Below are 13,990 nucleotides of genomic sequence, written 5' to 3'. Positions count from 1 at the left end.
CCAACTGGCGGATTTTCTCATGGGTCTTTGGGTTGATCAGCTCACGGTACAACCTCCCCTAATGTAGACACAGCCGGGTCCGTTCCTTCCACAAGCGTTGGGCTTCAGCTGGGGCGGCAGGGTCCATCCCAACAGCGCCTCGCTCCACCAGGGTCTTGACTAGGCGGACAGCAGGCGCCTGATTTTGAGCTTCCTGCCACTCCTGACTGGGCAGCGGATCCAGGTTCACCCGTTGTTGGTGGACATGTACCTTCTCAGTTGGTGACTGGTGGAATGCAGGCAACTCGATCTCCTCGAGGTCATCATCCTCGCACCCACCTTCTGACAAGTGGGGCATCCGAGAGAGGGCATCAGCATTAATGTTGACACGACCGGCCCTGTATTTGATGGTGAAGTCATAGTTGGCTAGTCTGGCCACCCACTGCTGCTCCAACACGCCCAGCTTGGCCGTGTCCAGGTGAGTCAACGGATTGTTATCCGTGAAAGTGGTGAATTTTGCTGCGGCCAAGTAGTGGCGGAACCGCTCGGTGATAGCCCACACCAGTGCCAGGAGCTCGAGCTTGAAGGAGCTGTAGTTCTCAGGGTTCCTTTCAGTCGGCCGGAGTTTTCGACTAGCATAGGCAATCACCTTCTCCTTTCCTTCCTGGACCTGGGACAGGACTGCCCCCAAACCCACATTGCTGGCGTCTGTGTAGAGGATGAATGGGCAGCCGTAGTCAGGGTACGCTAGGACCTCTTCTCCAGTCAAGGCCGCTTTCAGCTGACGGAAGGATTCCTCATGCCTGTCCTCCCACACCAGTGGGGCTCCGATGGGTCTACCACCTTTGGTCTGTCCCACGAGGAGGTCTTGCATGGGAGCAGCCATCTTCGTGTACCCCTTGATGAAGCGCCGGTAGTACCCCACCAGACCCAAAAACTGCCTTACTTCCCTCACGGTGGTTGGTCTTGGCCAGTCCTGGATGGCAGTGATCTTCTCAGGGTCGGGGGCAACACCTTCCGCACTCACCACATGCCCCAGGTACTGCACTCTGGGTTTCAGCAGGTGGCACTTGGAGGGCTTCAACTTCATCACGTATTTGGCCAGGGACGCGAACACCTCGGCTAGGTGCTCCAGATGGGCTTCATACGTCTGAGAGTACACAATCACATCATCCAGGTATAACAGGACGGTCTCGAAGTTTAGATGTCCCAGACAGCACTCCATCAGCCGTTGGAAGGTTCCAGGGGCATTGCACAGCCCAAACGGCATACTATTGAATTCACAGAGCCCCATTGGGGTGGTGAAGGCGGTTTTCTCCCGGTCTTCCGGGGCCACGGCCACTTGCCAGTACCCACTGGTGAGGTCAAGGGTAGAGAAGTAATTTGCGGTTCTCAGTGCGGCCAAAGACTCTTCAATACGGGGCAGTGGGTAGGCATCTTTATGGGTTATCTGATTAATCTTCCGGTAGTCCACACACATCCGCATGGTACCATCCTTCTTCTTGACCAGTACCAACGGAGCGGCCCAGGGACTACAGCTGTCCCGAATAACCCCTGCCTCCTTCATATTCCTCAACATATCTTTGGCACACTGGTAATGTGCAGGGGGAATAGGCCTGTACCTCTCTTTGATAGGGGGGTGTTCACCGGTGGGGATGTGGTGTTGGACCCCTTTGATCTGCCCAAAGTCTAGTGGATGTTTGCTGAAAACCTGTTCATACTCCCGCACCACCCTGTATACCCCTGCTTTGTGATGTGTAGGGGTATCATCAGTGCCCACGTGTAGCTGTTGGTGCCACTCATTTACCTCCCCTTGAGGCGGGGAAGTGCTGGTAGTAGGTGGGGAGACTGAGGGAATGGCTTCGTGGATGGTGTGGGGATCCAGGGTGAGCAGCTTGGCAATGGTGGCATACCGGGGAAGCCTGACTTCTTCCTCCCCACAGTTCAGCACCCTCATGGGCACTCTCCCCTTCTTTACGTCCACCACCCCTCGGGCGGCCATTACAGTGGGCCAGTGCTCGGAGGGTATGGGCTCCATCATGGCAGGGTAGTCACGCCCCTGAGGCCCTACTGCTGCCCTACACCAAATCATCATCTCACTCCTAGGGGGCACAATCAACGGAGCAACATCCATCACTCTCACTCCACCAATCTCTCCTCCTGTTGAGTTTACATGCTGGCGGTACATCAAGGCTCGGATCTCACGCTGCACAGCTCTGTGTCGGCTCCCCGCCGCCATGGCGGCCAGCTGTTGCAGTAGGGCCAACACATCACCCATACAGTGCTCCATCATATTGGTTCCTAGCACTATCTTCGGGTTATGATCACTGGGTTCATTCATGATCACAATCATACCCTGGTGTTGCAGTTCAGCTTGCCCCACTGTCATAACCACCTGTTTATACCCCACTTGGGTCAATGGGAGTCCATTAGCAGCAATTAGCGTTATACTAGTATCTGGGGGTGCCAGCTCGTCTATCCCCCAATACCGCTGGTACAATGTGTATGGTATGGTGGTTACCTGTGATCCAGTGTCCAAGAGAGCCATCACCGGTATGCCGTCCACAGCCACGGGGATGATGGGCCGGGCCTCGATATACCGGTCCCGCCAGTCTGGGGGGCCACGGGGTTCTACTCCTGAGGATTGGCCCGGGGCCCCAGGGGTTGCTCGTTTAACGGGCACTGTCGGAAGTAATGCCCAGGCTTACGGCACTTGTAGCAGGTTGGAGGTCTGCTCCGTGGGTTGTTAGCACTTCTCCGCTGCATCAAGGGAACATCCTCAGGGCTGTCGGCAAGCTGTATCTGTGCTGGAGGCTGAGATCTGGTCAAAGGTTGGAGTGCAGCAAGAATCTTGGCGAGGTCTCCGTCCATGCGACGGACCTGGGCTGCCAGTTCCTCCATCGTGCTGCTTGGGGCTGTAGGTATTGGAGAGGTTGGTAGGGCAGGGGCCACCACAACGGGGGCCGTCTCAATGGGCCACGGGGCTGGCTCCAAGATTTCTGAAGCTGGGGGCTGTAGTGCTTTAATGGCCCGTTCCTTTAACACGGCAAAGTCCACATCAGGGTGTTCTAGGGCCCAGAGCCGGAGTTGTTTGCGATCCTCAAGGAATCTCATCCCCTGCACAAATTGCTCTACTAACATCTTGTTGCTGTCCGCCTCATTGATAGGATTCACCCGCTTTAGCGTGCGGAGGGCGGTTTGCAGACGTAAAGCATAGTCCCGAATGCTATCCACAGACCGTTGCCGGCACTGGTAAAACTGCATCCTCAGCTCAGCTTCAGTCCGGGTCTCAAAGGCAGTCTGTAGCTTCTCAAAGATGGTGGCTACAGAGAGCCGGTCCCCCTCTGCCCAGGTCTCCGCCTCCTGCTCAGCCGCACCGGTTAACTGGCCCAGCACTACCGCTGCACGTTGCTTATCGGTCAGGGGGTACAGTTCTAGCAACGGGTTAAGCTTTTTCCGGAAGACCTGTAAAGCATCAGGTTTCCCGTCATACTGCGGTAGCCAGGTAGCTCCGGGCGCATAGGGCAAGGAGAACGGCATCACCTGAGCGAGCGCGGGGGCCGCGGCACCTCCCGCCAGCGCGGGAGGGACCTGGGCAGGCCCATTCCCATCCACGGGTGCCACTGCGGCTGCGACCACCGCTCCTCCAGCGGCTCCGTCGGGCGCAGACATCTTGTTTCCGTCCCCCTTAGCCTCTTTCCGGCCCCTCCTCTATCGGGGCGGGGTTTTGGCCTTCTCGCCTCTGCTACTCGAGAAGACGCTCGAGCGAGAACTTTTCGCTCCAAAGATGGCGACTTCTGAAATTTTCCGGCCGGATACCTCCGGCAGTCACAAGGTGCACCTCTACCCAACGGCAGAGCGGTAAGATCCTGTTCGTGACACCAAGTTGTCGCGGGCGGAGGAGGGGGCGCCGCGCTCTCCCACTGCTCGGGTCCGGCTGCCGCTGCGGCTGCTGCGGCCTGCTGCTGCCGCTGCTCGGTGGCTCGAGTGATGGGCCGGATCCCGGGGACTCGAGCGGCGCTCCTCGCCCGTGAGTGAAAGGGGATTGGGTTTTGGGATAGTTTATTGTCCGTGACGCCACCCACGGTTGTGGTGATTAAGTGGACACCACCGCTGCTCTGTCTGGGGAGCCCGGGAGTGATGGTGTTGAGCAGCCAGTTGTTGATTTGCCCCTCCGTGGGTAGGGGTCTTGGTGCTCCCGGGGCCCAGTGATGGGGTTGGTATGGTGGACAGGCGGGTATGGGGCCTGTGGAGGTGCAGGGGCGCAGGGGCAGCGCTGTGCCGCACGGCACGGAGGTACTCACTCAGCCAGTAAACACGACACAGTTCTCGGTAAACAAACGGCTGGTTGGACGGGTCCCTCGGATGGTTACGGTGCTGCGGTTCCCTGCAGTTAGCGGTGACGGTCTCTTCCCTGCACCTATGTAATGTCTCTTGGTAGCGATGGGTCCCCACTGGTTACCCACTCCTCGGCTTCAATCTGGGACGAAGGAGCCCTACTTTGCCCGCAGGCGCTGGCCCTGGGAAACTGGTGCCCTGGCGGTGGCGGTGTCTCCCCTTCACGGTCGGGCTGTTGCCTTCAATCGGGACTTGGTTGTTAGGAGACAGAGGTCCCCTTCACTGACGGATTTGGCAAATTATGGCGACTCCTAGCCTTGCCGGGATCCGAAAGGCCCCTGCCCTGGTGCTGACTGTTCTTCATATACTGCTCCAGTACCGCCGGGTCACCACCCGTCCGCGGTCCTTCCAGCAACCTCCAAGCAGTCCCCCTGCAGACTATCACCGCCGTCTGCTGACCTTGCTGTCACAGTCCGGGGCACACACCCGGACCAGCTTCAGGCTTTACTACTGTCACTTTTTACTCTTTCTCTCCAGCTCCTCTACCACTTCACTTCCTTCTACCTCTACTTCCCTAACTTCACTGCCTGGTTCTCCCGCCTCCAGGGCTGTGTACTCCTCGGTGGGTGGAGCCAACCGCCTGGCCCACCCACTGGTGTGGACATCAGCCCCTGGAGGAAGGCAACAAGGATTTTGGGTTAGCTTGGATGTTCCTGCAGGGAATGTGGGGTGCATGTGATGTTGTGACCTGTGACCCCTGGCTTGCCCAGGGCGTCACATAAGTGTTGCTCCCCCCAGCCGAGGTGGAACACAAACACAAGTCCAGTTTGGTAAATTAGAGCGGAGCCCTGCCGGCCATTCCCTGGCTCCCCTCTACTCCGACATGGCCAATTTCTGATTTTGCTTCTTTCCTTCCCATATTCCCACCAGAGACATAACTTTTTTATTTTTCGGTCCAAATGGACATATGCGAGCTTGTTTTAGTGAGGCGAGTTCTACTTATGAATGACACCATTTATTTTACCATACAGTGTACTGGAAAACAGGAAATACATTTCAAGCGCATTGAAATTGTGAGAAAAATACGATTCTGACATTGTTTATGGGAATTGTTTTTATAGTGTACATTATGTGGTAAAAATTACCTGGCTATATGATTCTGCACATTAGTAAAATTACAGCTATACCAAACATGTCCGTTTTTTTATTATTTTTGTGGTAAAAAAGAAAACAGAAGTTTGAAATAAATAATTTTAGGTTGTGTCGCCATTTTCTCAGTCGATGGATCTGTGTGACGGCTTATTTTTTGCAGTGAGACAATATTTTCATTGATACCATTTTGGGATAGAAATTAAATTTTGATTGCTTACTTTAGCATTTTTTGTGGTATTGCAGAGACCAGAAAACCGTAATTTCTTGAATTTTTCGCATTTACGGTGTTTACCAAGCAGGTTAATTATGTGTATATTTTGATAGGTCGAAAGTTTCTGAATGCGATGATACCACAAATGTGTATTTTTTTATTATATTTATTTTTGGTGGGTGAAAAGGGGAATGATTTGAACTTTAATGTTTTGTTTTCTTTTTTAATGAGCCCAGTCCATACACCCGCTACCAACTTGTGCTGTACATGTACTGCGGATGTCGGTAAGGAGTTAAAGGTTTGCTTGGATTACTTCAAAGAGATTATAAAACTACAGTTTGGAGAAATAACAGATTCTAGGATAACCCCTTTTAATATTATCATTCCATATTTTTTTCACTATAATAAATGCACTTGCATGTAAAAAAAAAATGCCAATTACACTGACAAGCAAAAGGGTAACAATGTTGTGAACTTATAACTTTTCAGGCTCCATATCTCTCCATCCACTGCAGCTTCAAATGTGAGACTAACTTTATTTTATAGACAATCATGTTGGCTATCTCATACAGAAATTTGACTTGCAGCTATTTAGCATGTGATTAGTTATGCAGATTCTTTTCATGTCACTGCATTGTTACTATTTTGCTTCTGATGTTGGAAAAATATTTTTCTTCCTGTATACAACAAATTACAAGCTGTTCTCACATTCCCTAATAGCTCAGTGTGTTATTAGGTTGATTCCCAAGTGAAAGGTCAATGGCTTGAATCGAGGAGCAGCCATGAAGAAGATTTCCCACGAAAACAGAACCAGTATCATCACGCTATGGAAGGCCTCCCATATGATGAGATGTTGAAAAAAGTTAGATTTGTTTAGCTTAGAAAAAAGACATATCCGAGGAGATCTCATTTATATGCATAAATACATGTGTGGTCAATATAAAGGACTGGCACATGACTTATTCCTTCCAAAGGCAATACTAAGAACCAGGGGACACTCACTGCGAGTGGAAGAAAAGCGATTCCGGCAGCTAAATAGGAAAGGGTTCTTTACAGTTAGAGCAGTCAGACTGTGGAATGCCCTACCACAAGAGGTAGTAATGGCAGATACTATAACAGCTTTTAAAAAAGGGCTGGATGATTTCCTCAGTGCACACAACATTGTCGGTTATAAATGACAATAACAAAATGTAAAATTGGTGGAGGAAGGTTGTACTAGATGGACCTAGGTCTTTTTTTAACCTATGTAACTATGTAAGCTAATCGATACTGGTCTCTCGGCCAAGAAAATTGCCAAACTACTTCATGTGAGTGCAATGACAGTTGGGAGAACAGGAAATTAAGTCCGTCAAGAGATGGCGTCCAGGCAACATATCAGAGTCAGCAAGTCAGCTCATCACAAGTTCGGGGGCGACAAACACGGCAGGGGGCTAGGTTCTGATGAGTGTAAATGGGTTTGGAAGAAACAAGGGAGAAAGGGGCTAATGGATCGAAAAATTTAAGGAACTGTCAAGTTTGCTGGAGAAGCCTGATGATAAGAGGGTATTTCACAGCCAAAGGCATTGAATAATTGACCGGAATCAATGGTGGTCTAAATGCTGAGCTGTATGTGATTACCCTACAAGATGAGCTACTTTGAACACTTGAGTACTGTGGGTATGAAAAGGATGACATGGTGTTTCAGCAGGACAGCGACCGAAAGCATACATCGAAATTAGCAAAGAAATGGTTCAATGACAATAAAGTAGAGATGCTGAATTGGCCCCCACAGGCCTCAGACCTCAACCCAATCCAACACTTGTGAGTAGAGTTGAAGTAAAAGCTGTATACATACCCAAAAGAGTTGACCAGAATGCACCAACATTGGGAACGAATAGAAAAGACCTGAGATCAGATTTCAATTGAGACATGCTTGAATTTGATAGAGAGCATGACCAGAAGGATTCAGGCAGTGTTGAAATGCAAAATACTACAAAATACTAACAAAACAATAATTTAGATTTTTAGGAGCAAAACAGTAACAATGCAGTTTCATGACAAGAATCTGCATAACTAATCATATACTAAATAGTTGCAAGTCAAATTTACGTATGAGATAGCCAAGATGATTGTCTGTAAAATGAAGATAGTCTCACGCTCAGAGCTATTTTGGATGGTGAGATATGGAGCTTGTGACTGCATAACATTGTTTGTTACTCCTTTGCCCTTTTTATATTTATTGCCTGGATTAGCCTGGTTCTCAGCATCTACTGTGCTTTTCATATGTTTGCTTCCTCAGGGAGTTTCCTAAATATTAGTGAATTTCTTTTACTAAAACCATGGAAGGGTTTTTTTAACCTTTTTTGCAAATTTTAATTACCGATCCTTCAAAATGCAAGGCAAATAGAAATTACAATATGACACACGCCTTGATTCATGAACACTGGTGGTTATCATGCCAATCTTGATGAGGGGGCGAGGTGGAGTGCGAGGCATATGCCTCCTCATGAATTAGGCAAGGCGTGAAGTCAGTGACTGGAGTAAGATGTGTGGTGTAATGAATGCCACCACTTCTCATGAATATGGTCGCCACACCCCATTCCACCCCAGCTGTACCCACTTTGTTGGAACTAGGCAAAAATAGCATGAAAATGACAAAAGTTGTTAAATCTTTTATTCTGTGTTGCACAATAATTTTACTAATTTTCTTACTAAAGATTTTTGTGACCATTTTCTGGCGTAGAAGCTTTTATGAATCTGGGCCTTCATGCTGACCAAAAGTGCATTAACATGGAAACATAGGTACATTGTTAGGTAATCATATACATAACAATTCAAAGATTCTATTGATATGAAAAACATATTAATAACAACACAAGAACACAAAATGTAGGAGGCAAATTAAGATCATAGGAAAGGTCAACACAAAGTAAGGGTGATAAGTCCATCAGAAATGAGTCTAATCAAATATTTGAAGGGACTGCTTCCAGTTCTTGGTTAGAGAGAAGAAATACAATATGGGAGGGAAGAGAGCATAAAAAGCATATAAATCCACATTACAACATAGCCAGATAATAAGAGTTAAGGGTACTTTACACGCTGCGATATCGGTACCGATATCGCTAGCAAGCGTACCCGCCCCCGTCGGTTGTGCGTCACGGGCAAATCGCTGCCCGTGGCGCACAACATCGCTAATATCCGTCACACGGACTTACCTTCCCTGCGATGTCGCTCTGGCCGGCGATCCGCCTCCTTTCTAAGGGGGCGGTTTGTGCGGCGTCACAGCGATGTCACACGGCAGCCGTCCAATAGTAGAGGAGGGGCGGAGATGAGCGGCCGGAACATGCCGCCCACCTCCTTCCTTCCTCATTGCCGGTGGACGCAGGTAAGGAGATTTTCGTCGTTCCTGCGGTGTCACACATAGCGATATGTGCTGCCGCAGGAACGACGAACAACATCGTACCTGCTGCAGCAACGATATTTGGAAAAGGAGTGACGTGTCAACGAGCAACGATTTTTCATGTTTTTGCGCTCGTTGATGGTCGCTCCTAGGTGTCACACGCTGCGATGTCGCGCCGGATGTGCGTCACTAACGTGCCCCCGACGATATATCGTTAGCGATGTCGCAGCATGTAAAGCACCCGATACAGTATGTTGGTAAACTCAACTAACAATGAGAGCAGATTTCTCTAACCAGAAGATGGAATGTGAACACCTATGATTTCCAAAGTCCCTAAGTCTTAGGGAACTTGTAGTTTTAGACTCCGAACTTCAGAGCTCTTCCAAACTGTGTATGTGGTATTATTCATCCACTTGGATATATCAAGTTCCTGGGATGAAGAGTTTTGCTGTTTATGACAACCAGAACAAGCGTCCCACCGTAATTCCTCTCTACAGAGGTTACAAAGCTTCAGTTATATGTCAATCTGGAATTATTAATATATCTAAAAGCAATAGCTAACATGATAGTTTGGGAACAATTGATTTATGATCTAATATGCAAATAATTGTATGGATTTTAGAACAAGCTCATGGACACTGAAATTGAGAGATTTCCAATATTAAGATATGAGACCTCTCAATAAAAGTGCTTTAAATTAGACATAATAAAAGAAAAATGAGGACTTTGTTTTGTGTCATCTATTTTAGGTTCAGTGGCAAGGAATCCTCCGCTGCTCCCTGTCCTCAATACCTGATTACAAACCGTCAAACTGTTGGGTGTCAGATATTACTAAGTGATACATTCACATCCTGCACCGTAAAGCTGAACAGTACTCGTCAGGGACTTGAAACTAAAAGGAAGTTTGACTTGTTGCAAGACTGGGGTAATAAATATATGTATACAATACACATTGGACCTTATCAATAAAATATCTACCTGCACTTAATGAAATATTATCTTATTTTACAGTAAAGACGGATCCCCCTTCAAATCTTTATGTGGTTAATACTAGCAGTTTGGAGCTGCTTCTGACATGGGAGCAATCCGTCGGCTCTTTCCCTGCAGGCTGTATGGCTTACCAAGTGCAGCACCGGAATATGGCCAGTGAGCAGTGGACGGTAAGGAACCTTACATAGAAAATACTAAAACCTGGTTCTGTCTCTAATTAATTTTTTTTTTACTAATAGTAAAGGATTTCTTCATTCTTGTTCCTGTCAGCTGTTTGATGCATGATCATGGAGATCATTTACTGTATATCAGTTTATTTCTGTTTGAGAGGGAAGATATGTAGACTATAGTGTATAACTTACTGGATTGCAAAGTATTGAAACCCGTAAAGTATATTTCATTTTCAGTGCACACCCCTCTGCAGAGCTTGTGGGCATTCTATAATTAGAAGCTATTTTATTGAGAACTTGGCTATATGGTTCTCTGTGTTAAATGTTAGCAATGTTTGCCTTGTCCATTTACACATAAATAACATACATACATAGGTCTGTTAAAAAGAAAATTCAGGTGTCAAGGTTGTTTGAATGGATCTAGAGTATTTTGAGGGTGCTGAAATGATGGTGTGGAAGAACAAAATCATTCTCCCATCACTTCATATTAAAGTGAACCTGTCGGGTGCAATATGCACCCAGAACCACGATGTCACGTCACCAGGGCCTGCTCCGGTGACGTCTGCCCCGGTCACCAGGCACCGCCCTACTGTCACGTCTCCATCAGGGCCTGCACCGGAGACATCTGCCCCAGTCACCAGGCGCTGCTCTGCTTACACTGCAGGCAGTGCTGGTGATGGTGGAGAGGTGAGTTCCAGTGGCTCTAGTGGGCGGATTCGCCACACATTTGTGTCACCCAGGGATAAGGGGTACTCAGTTCCAGGCCACAGGGTCACTTCTGTGGGTATCACGGTGGCGTGACCCGGTGTGTGATCCCAGGCTCCACAGTAAGAAGGGGATTAGGTAAGGGAGATTGTCCGTGACGCCACCTGTGGTGTGCGGTGAAGTAACAGAGCACTGCAGCTGCCGGTAAATGGATCCCGGGGATGGTGGTGGGCAGCAAGGTGGTGATTTCCCTCCACAGGTAGGGTGTTGGTGTCCCAGGACCCCGGTGAGGTGGTGCAGGGAGGAAATGGAGACTGTCTGAGAGCTGTGCACCCGGTTGGACCGGGGGCATGTTGTTACTCACAGTTCGCTTTGCAAGGAAATTCACACAGAGTCAGGAATTAACCAGAAATTGCCGGTGTCCGTAGCCTTCGGTACGGAGGGTGTTTAAGTCCCACACACGGTGCAACAGCCCCTGTTCTTTCCCTGCAGCCAGGTGCCTCTTTCTCCACTCTTTCTCTTTCTTTCCTCCTCAGCCAGGAACGGGGAGTCCACTCCCCTGCAGTGATCCGGGATGTCTTTCGATACTGGCGGGCCACTACCCTGCCCCGGTCACCTCAAGTCCCTTTGTCGCGGGCGGAGGAGGGGACGCTGTGCTCTCCCACTGCTCGGGTCCGGCTGCCGCTGCTGCTGCGGCTGCTGCTGCTCGGTGGTGGCTCGAGCGGTGGGCCGGATCCCGGGGACTCGAGCGGCGTTCCTCACCCGTGAGTGAAAAGGGGATTTTGATTGTGGGGGTTTTGATTATTGTCCGTGACGCCACCCACGGTTGTGGTGATATTGGTGACACCACCGCTGCTCTAGACAGGGATCCTGGGAGCGGTGACAGGGAGCAGCTTAGTTGTTAGTTCTCCCCTCCGTGGGTAGGGGGTTGGTGGTTCCGGGGCCCGATGATGGAGCAGGGATGGATGGCAGGTGGGTTACGGAGCCTGGCGAGTTGCAGGGTCGCGGGGGCAGCGCTGTGCCGCACGGCACGGTGGTACTCACTCAGCCAATGATGAGGACACAGTTCTCGGTAAAACACACGGATGGATGGACGGGTCCCACAGAAGGCTGCGGTGTTGTTTTCTCCCGGCAGGTTGATGGTGACTGCCTTTCCCTGCACCTAGATACGGTAGATGGTTCCAATGGGTTCCCACCGGTAACCCGCTCCCCAGCTTGGATATGAGCCGGACGAGCCCCTTTTGCCCGCAGGCTCTGGCCCTGAGAAACGGCTGCCTTGGCGGTGGCGGTGTCTCCCTCACTTTGGTTGGACTGTTGCCTTCTGTCGGGACATGGCTGTTGGGAAACCCAGAAGGTTCCCTTCACTAACGAATTTGGCAAATTCACGGTGACTCCTAGCCTTGCCGGGGTCCGTAGGCCCCTGCCAGATGGTGCTGGCTTCTCTTTGTGTACCGGTCCGGTACCGCCGGGCCACCGCCCGTCCACGGTCCTTACGGTAGACTCCAATCAGCCACTCCTACAGACGGTCACCACCATCTGCCAACCTTGCTGTCTCGCCCGGGCCACACACCCGGACGCTGTCAGTTAGTTGCTCCACTACCACTTCTCCTCCTTCCACTTTCACCTCCAAAACTAATCTGTCTGTTTTTCCTGCCTCCAGGAATGTGAACTCCTCGGTGGGCGGGACCAACCGCCTGGCCCACCCCCTGGTGTGAACATGAGCCCCTGGAGGAAGGCAACAAGGGTTTTGTGTCTGACTTCGGTGTGCCTGCTGGGAGTGTGGGGTGTGTTGATGTTGTTCTCTGTGGCCCCTGGCTTGTCCAGGGCGCCACATTCCCCCTTAGTTAAATGCAGACCGTCCGCGGGCTGCCCGTCCATCACCGGTTTTATTTTCACAAACTGAAAAATAGAAAAGGTAAAACAGTAACACATTACATTTATAATAACATCTTCCCACATTGGGAGGTACTCTTATTTAAACGTTGCGTAACGGTTACGGCTTCCGCTCTCTCCCACCCAAGCAACCTGACCCTGATGCTGCCCCTAAGCAACAGGCAGCACCCCTTGACCCCAGTCCAGCACAAGTTGCCAGAGCGGGTTCTGTCCTTTTCAGGGGACCCACGTCCATGGGAAACCCCTGAAACCCCCAGAGGATTGCCACCGGTTACGGTGGTGACTGGGCCCCAGCCTGCTCCACTGCGGGCCCTTCCTCCAATCTGCCTCTCCGGAAGCGGTAACGGTAGAAGCCACAACAACTTTATTTACATGCCACTAGTTTGTGGTTGCCCTGCTAGTTCTCGGGCCTGTTCATAAGGAGTTCCTTATGCAAAATGGTGAAGGGGGTCCCAACGGGGACCAGTTGCCGGCAACGACCGATTTCAAATCAAGGTTGCAAATCTGGGCTTCAATCAGGTGACATCTCAGTTGATTATTCTTTTTCATTCTTTTTAACTTTAAACAGTACTTTTAACACTGGTGGTCCCAACGGGGATGGCGACAACGGCATTCCGCTGCCCTTACTCCGACTCTTCGGTGTCTGCTGGGGGAGGGGACGCGGTGGACACCCGGGCCTCTTGGCTGCCCCTCAGCTTGGCATCCAGCGCAAACCACCCCCTCTCCCCACAGTGCCGGGTGTACTGCACCAAGTCGCCCGGCATCAGGTTACGGCCTGGGTGCTCCTCCGGCAGGTAGGCATTAACATCCCGCCGGGCTATGAATACTTCGGCCTCCAGGCCCGGTTCGTATATGAAGCCATAGCCCCGGCGGACATCAAACCGCCTCACCTGCCCTTCATACAGGGGGCCCCGGACACGGAAGGTCGCTTGGCGGAGGCTCTCCTTCTCCCGGATTGCACGGGCCACCAACTCCGCCTTCTTCCTTTCCCTTTCCTCGATTTCTGGGCCCAACGGTATCGGCTCCCTATCCCAGTACGGTGCTGCTGCGAGCTCCGGCGCACGGGTCGGGCCCCGCGAGACCTTTTGGACACTGCCCACTGCTGGTGATCTGGGCAGAAGGTCCCGCGGTGACTTGGCCTTGGACGCCGCCTTGCAGCGACAACCCGGCGCA

General features: G+C 50.7%; 1 protein-coding gene across 1 annotated transcript in view; it reads left to right on the top strand.

Moving 5' to 3' along the window:
• The window catches only part of IL2RG (interleukin 2 receptor subunit gamma), a 156,379-nt gene that overhangs the window by 111,717 nt on the left and 30,672 nt on the right, over positions 1-13,990 (top strand). Inside the window, exons 3-4 of the mRNA XM_075322751.1 lie at positions 9,809-9,984; positions 10,071-10,219. Coding sequence (XP_075178866.1) covers positions 9,809-9,984; positions 10,071-10,219 — 325 coding nt within the window. The remainder of the gene's footprint in view (positions 1-9,808; positions 9,985-10,070; positions 10,220-13,990) is intronic.

The sequence above is a fragment of the Anomaloglossus baeobatrachus genome, chromosome 9 (genome assembly GCF_048569485.1).
Source record: "Anomaloglossus baeobatrachus isolate aAnoBae1 chromosome 9, aAnoBae1.hap1, whole genome shotgun sequence".
Classification (NCBI taxonomy): Eukaryota; Metazoa; Chordata; class Amphibia; order Anura; family Aromobatidae; genus Anomaloglossus; species Anomaloglossus baeobatrachus.
Note: the sequence above shows the minus strand (reverse complement) of the source record. Positions and strands in the feature narration are given on the sequence as shown.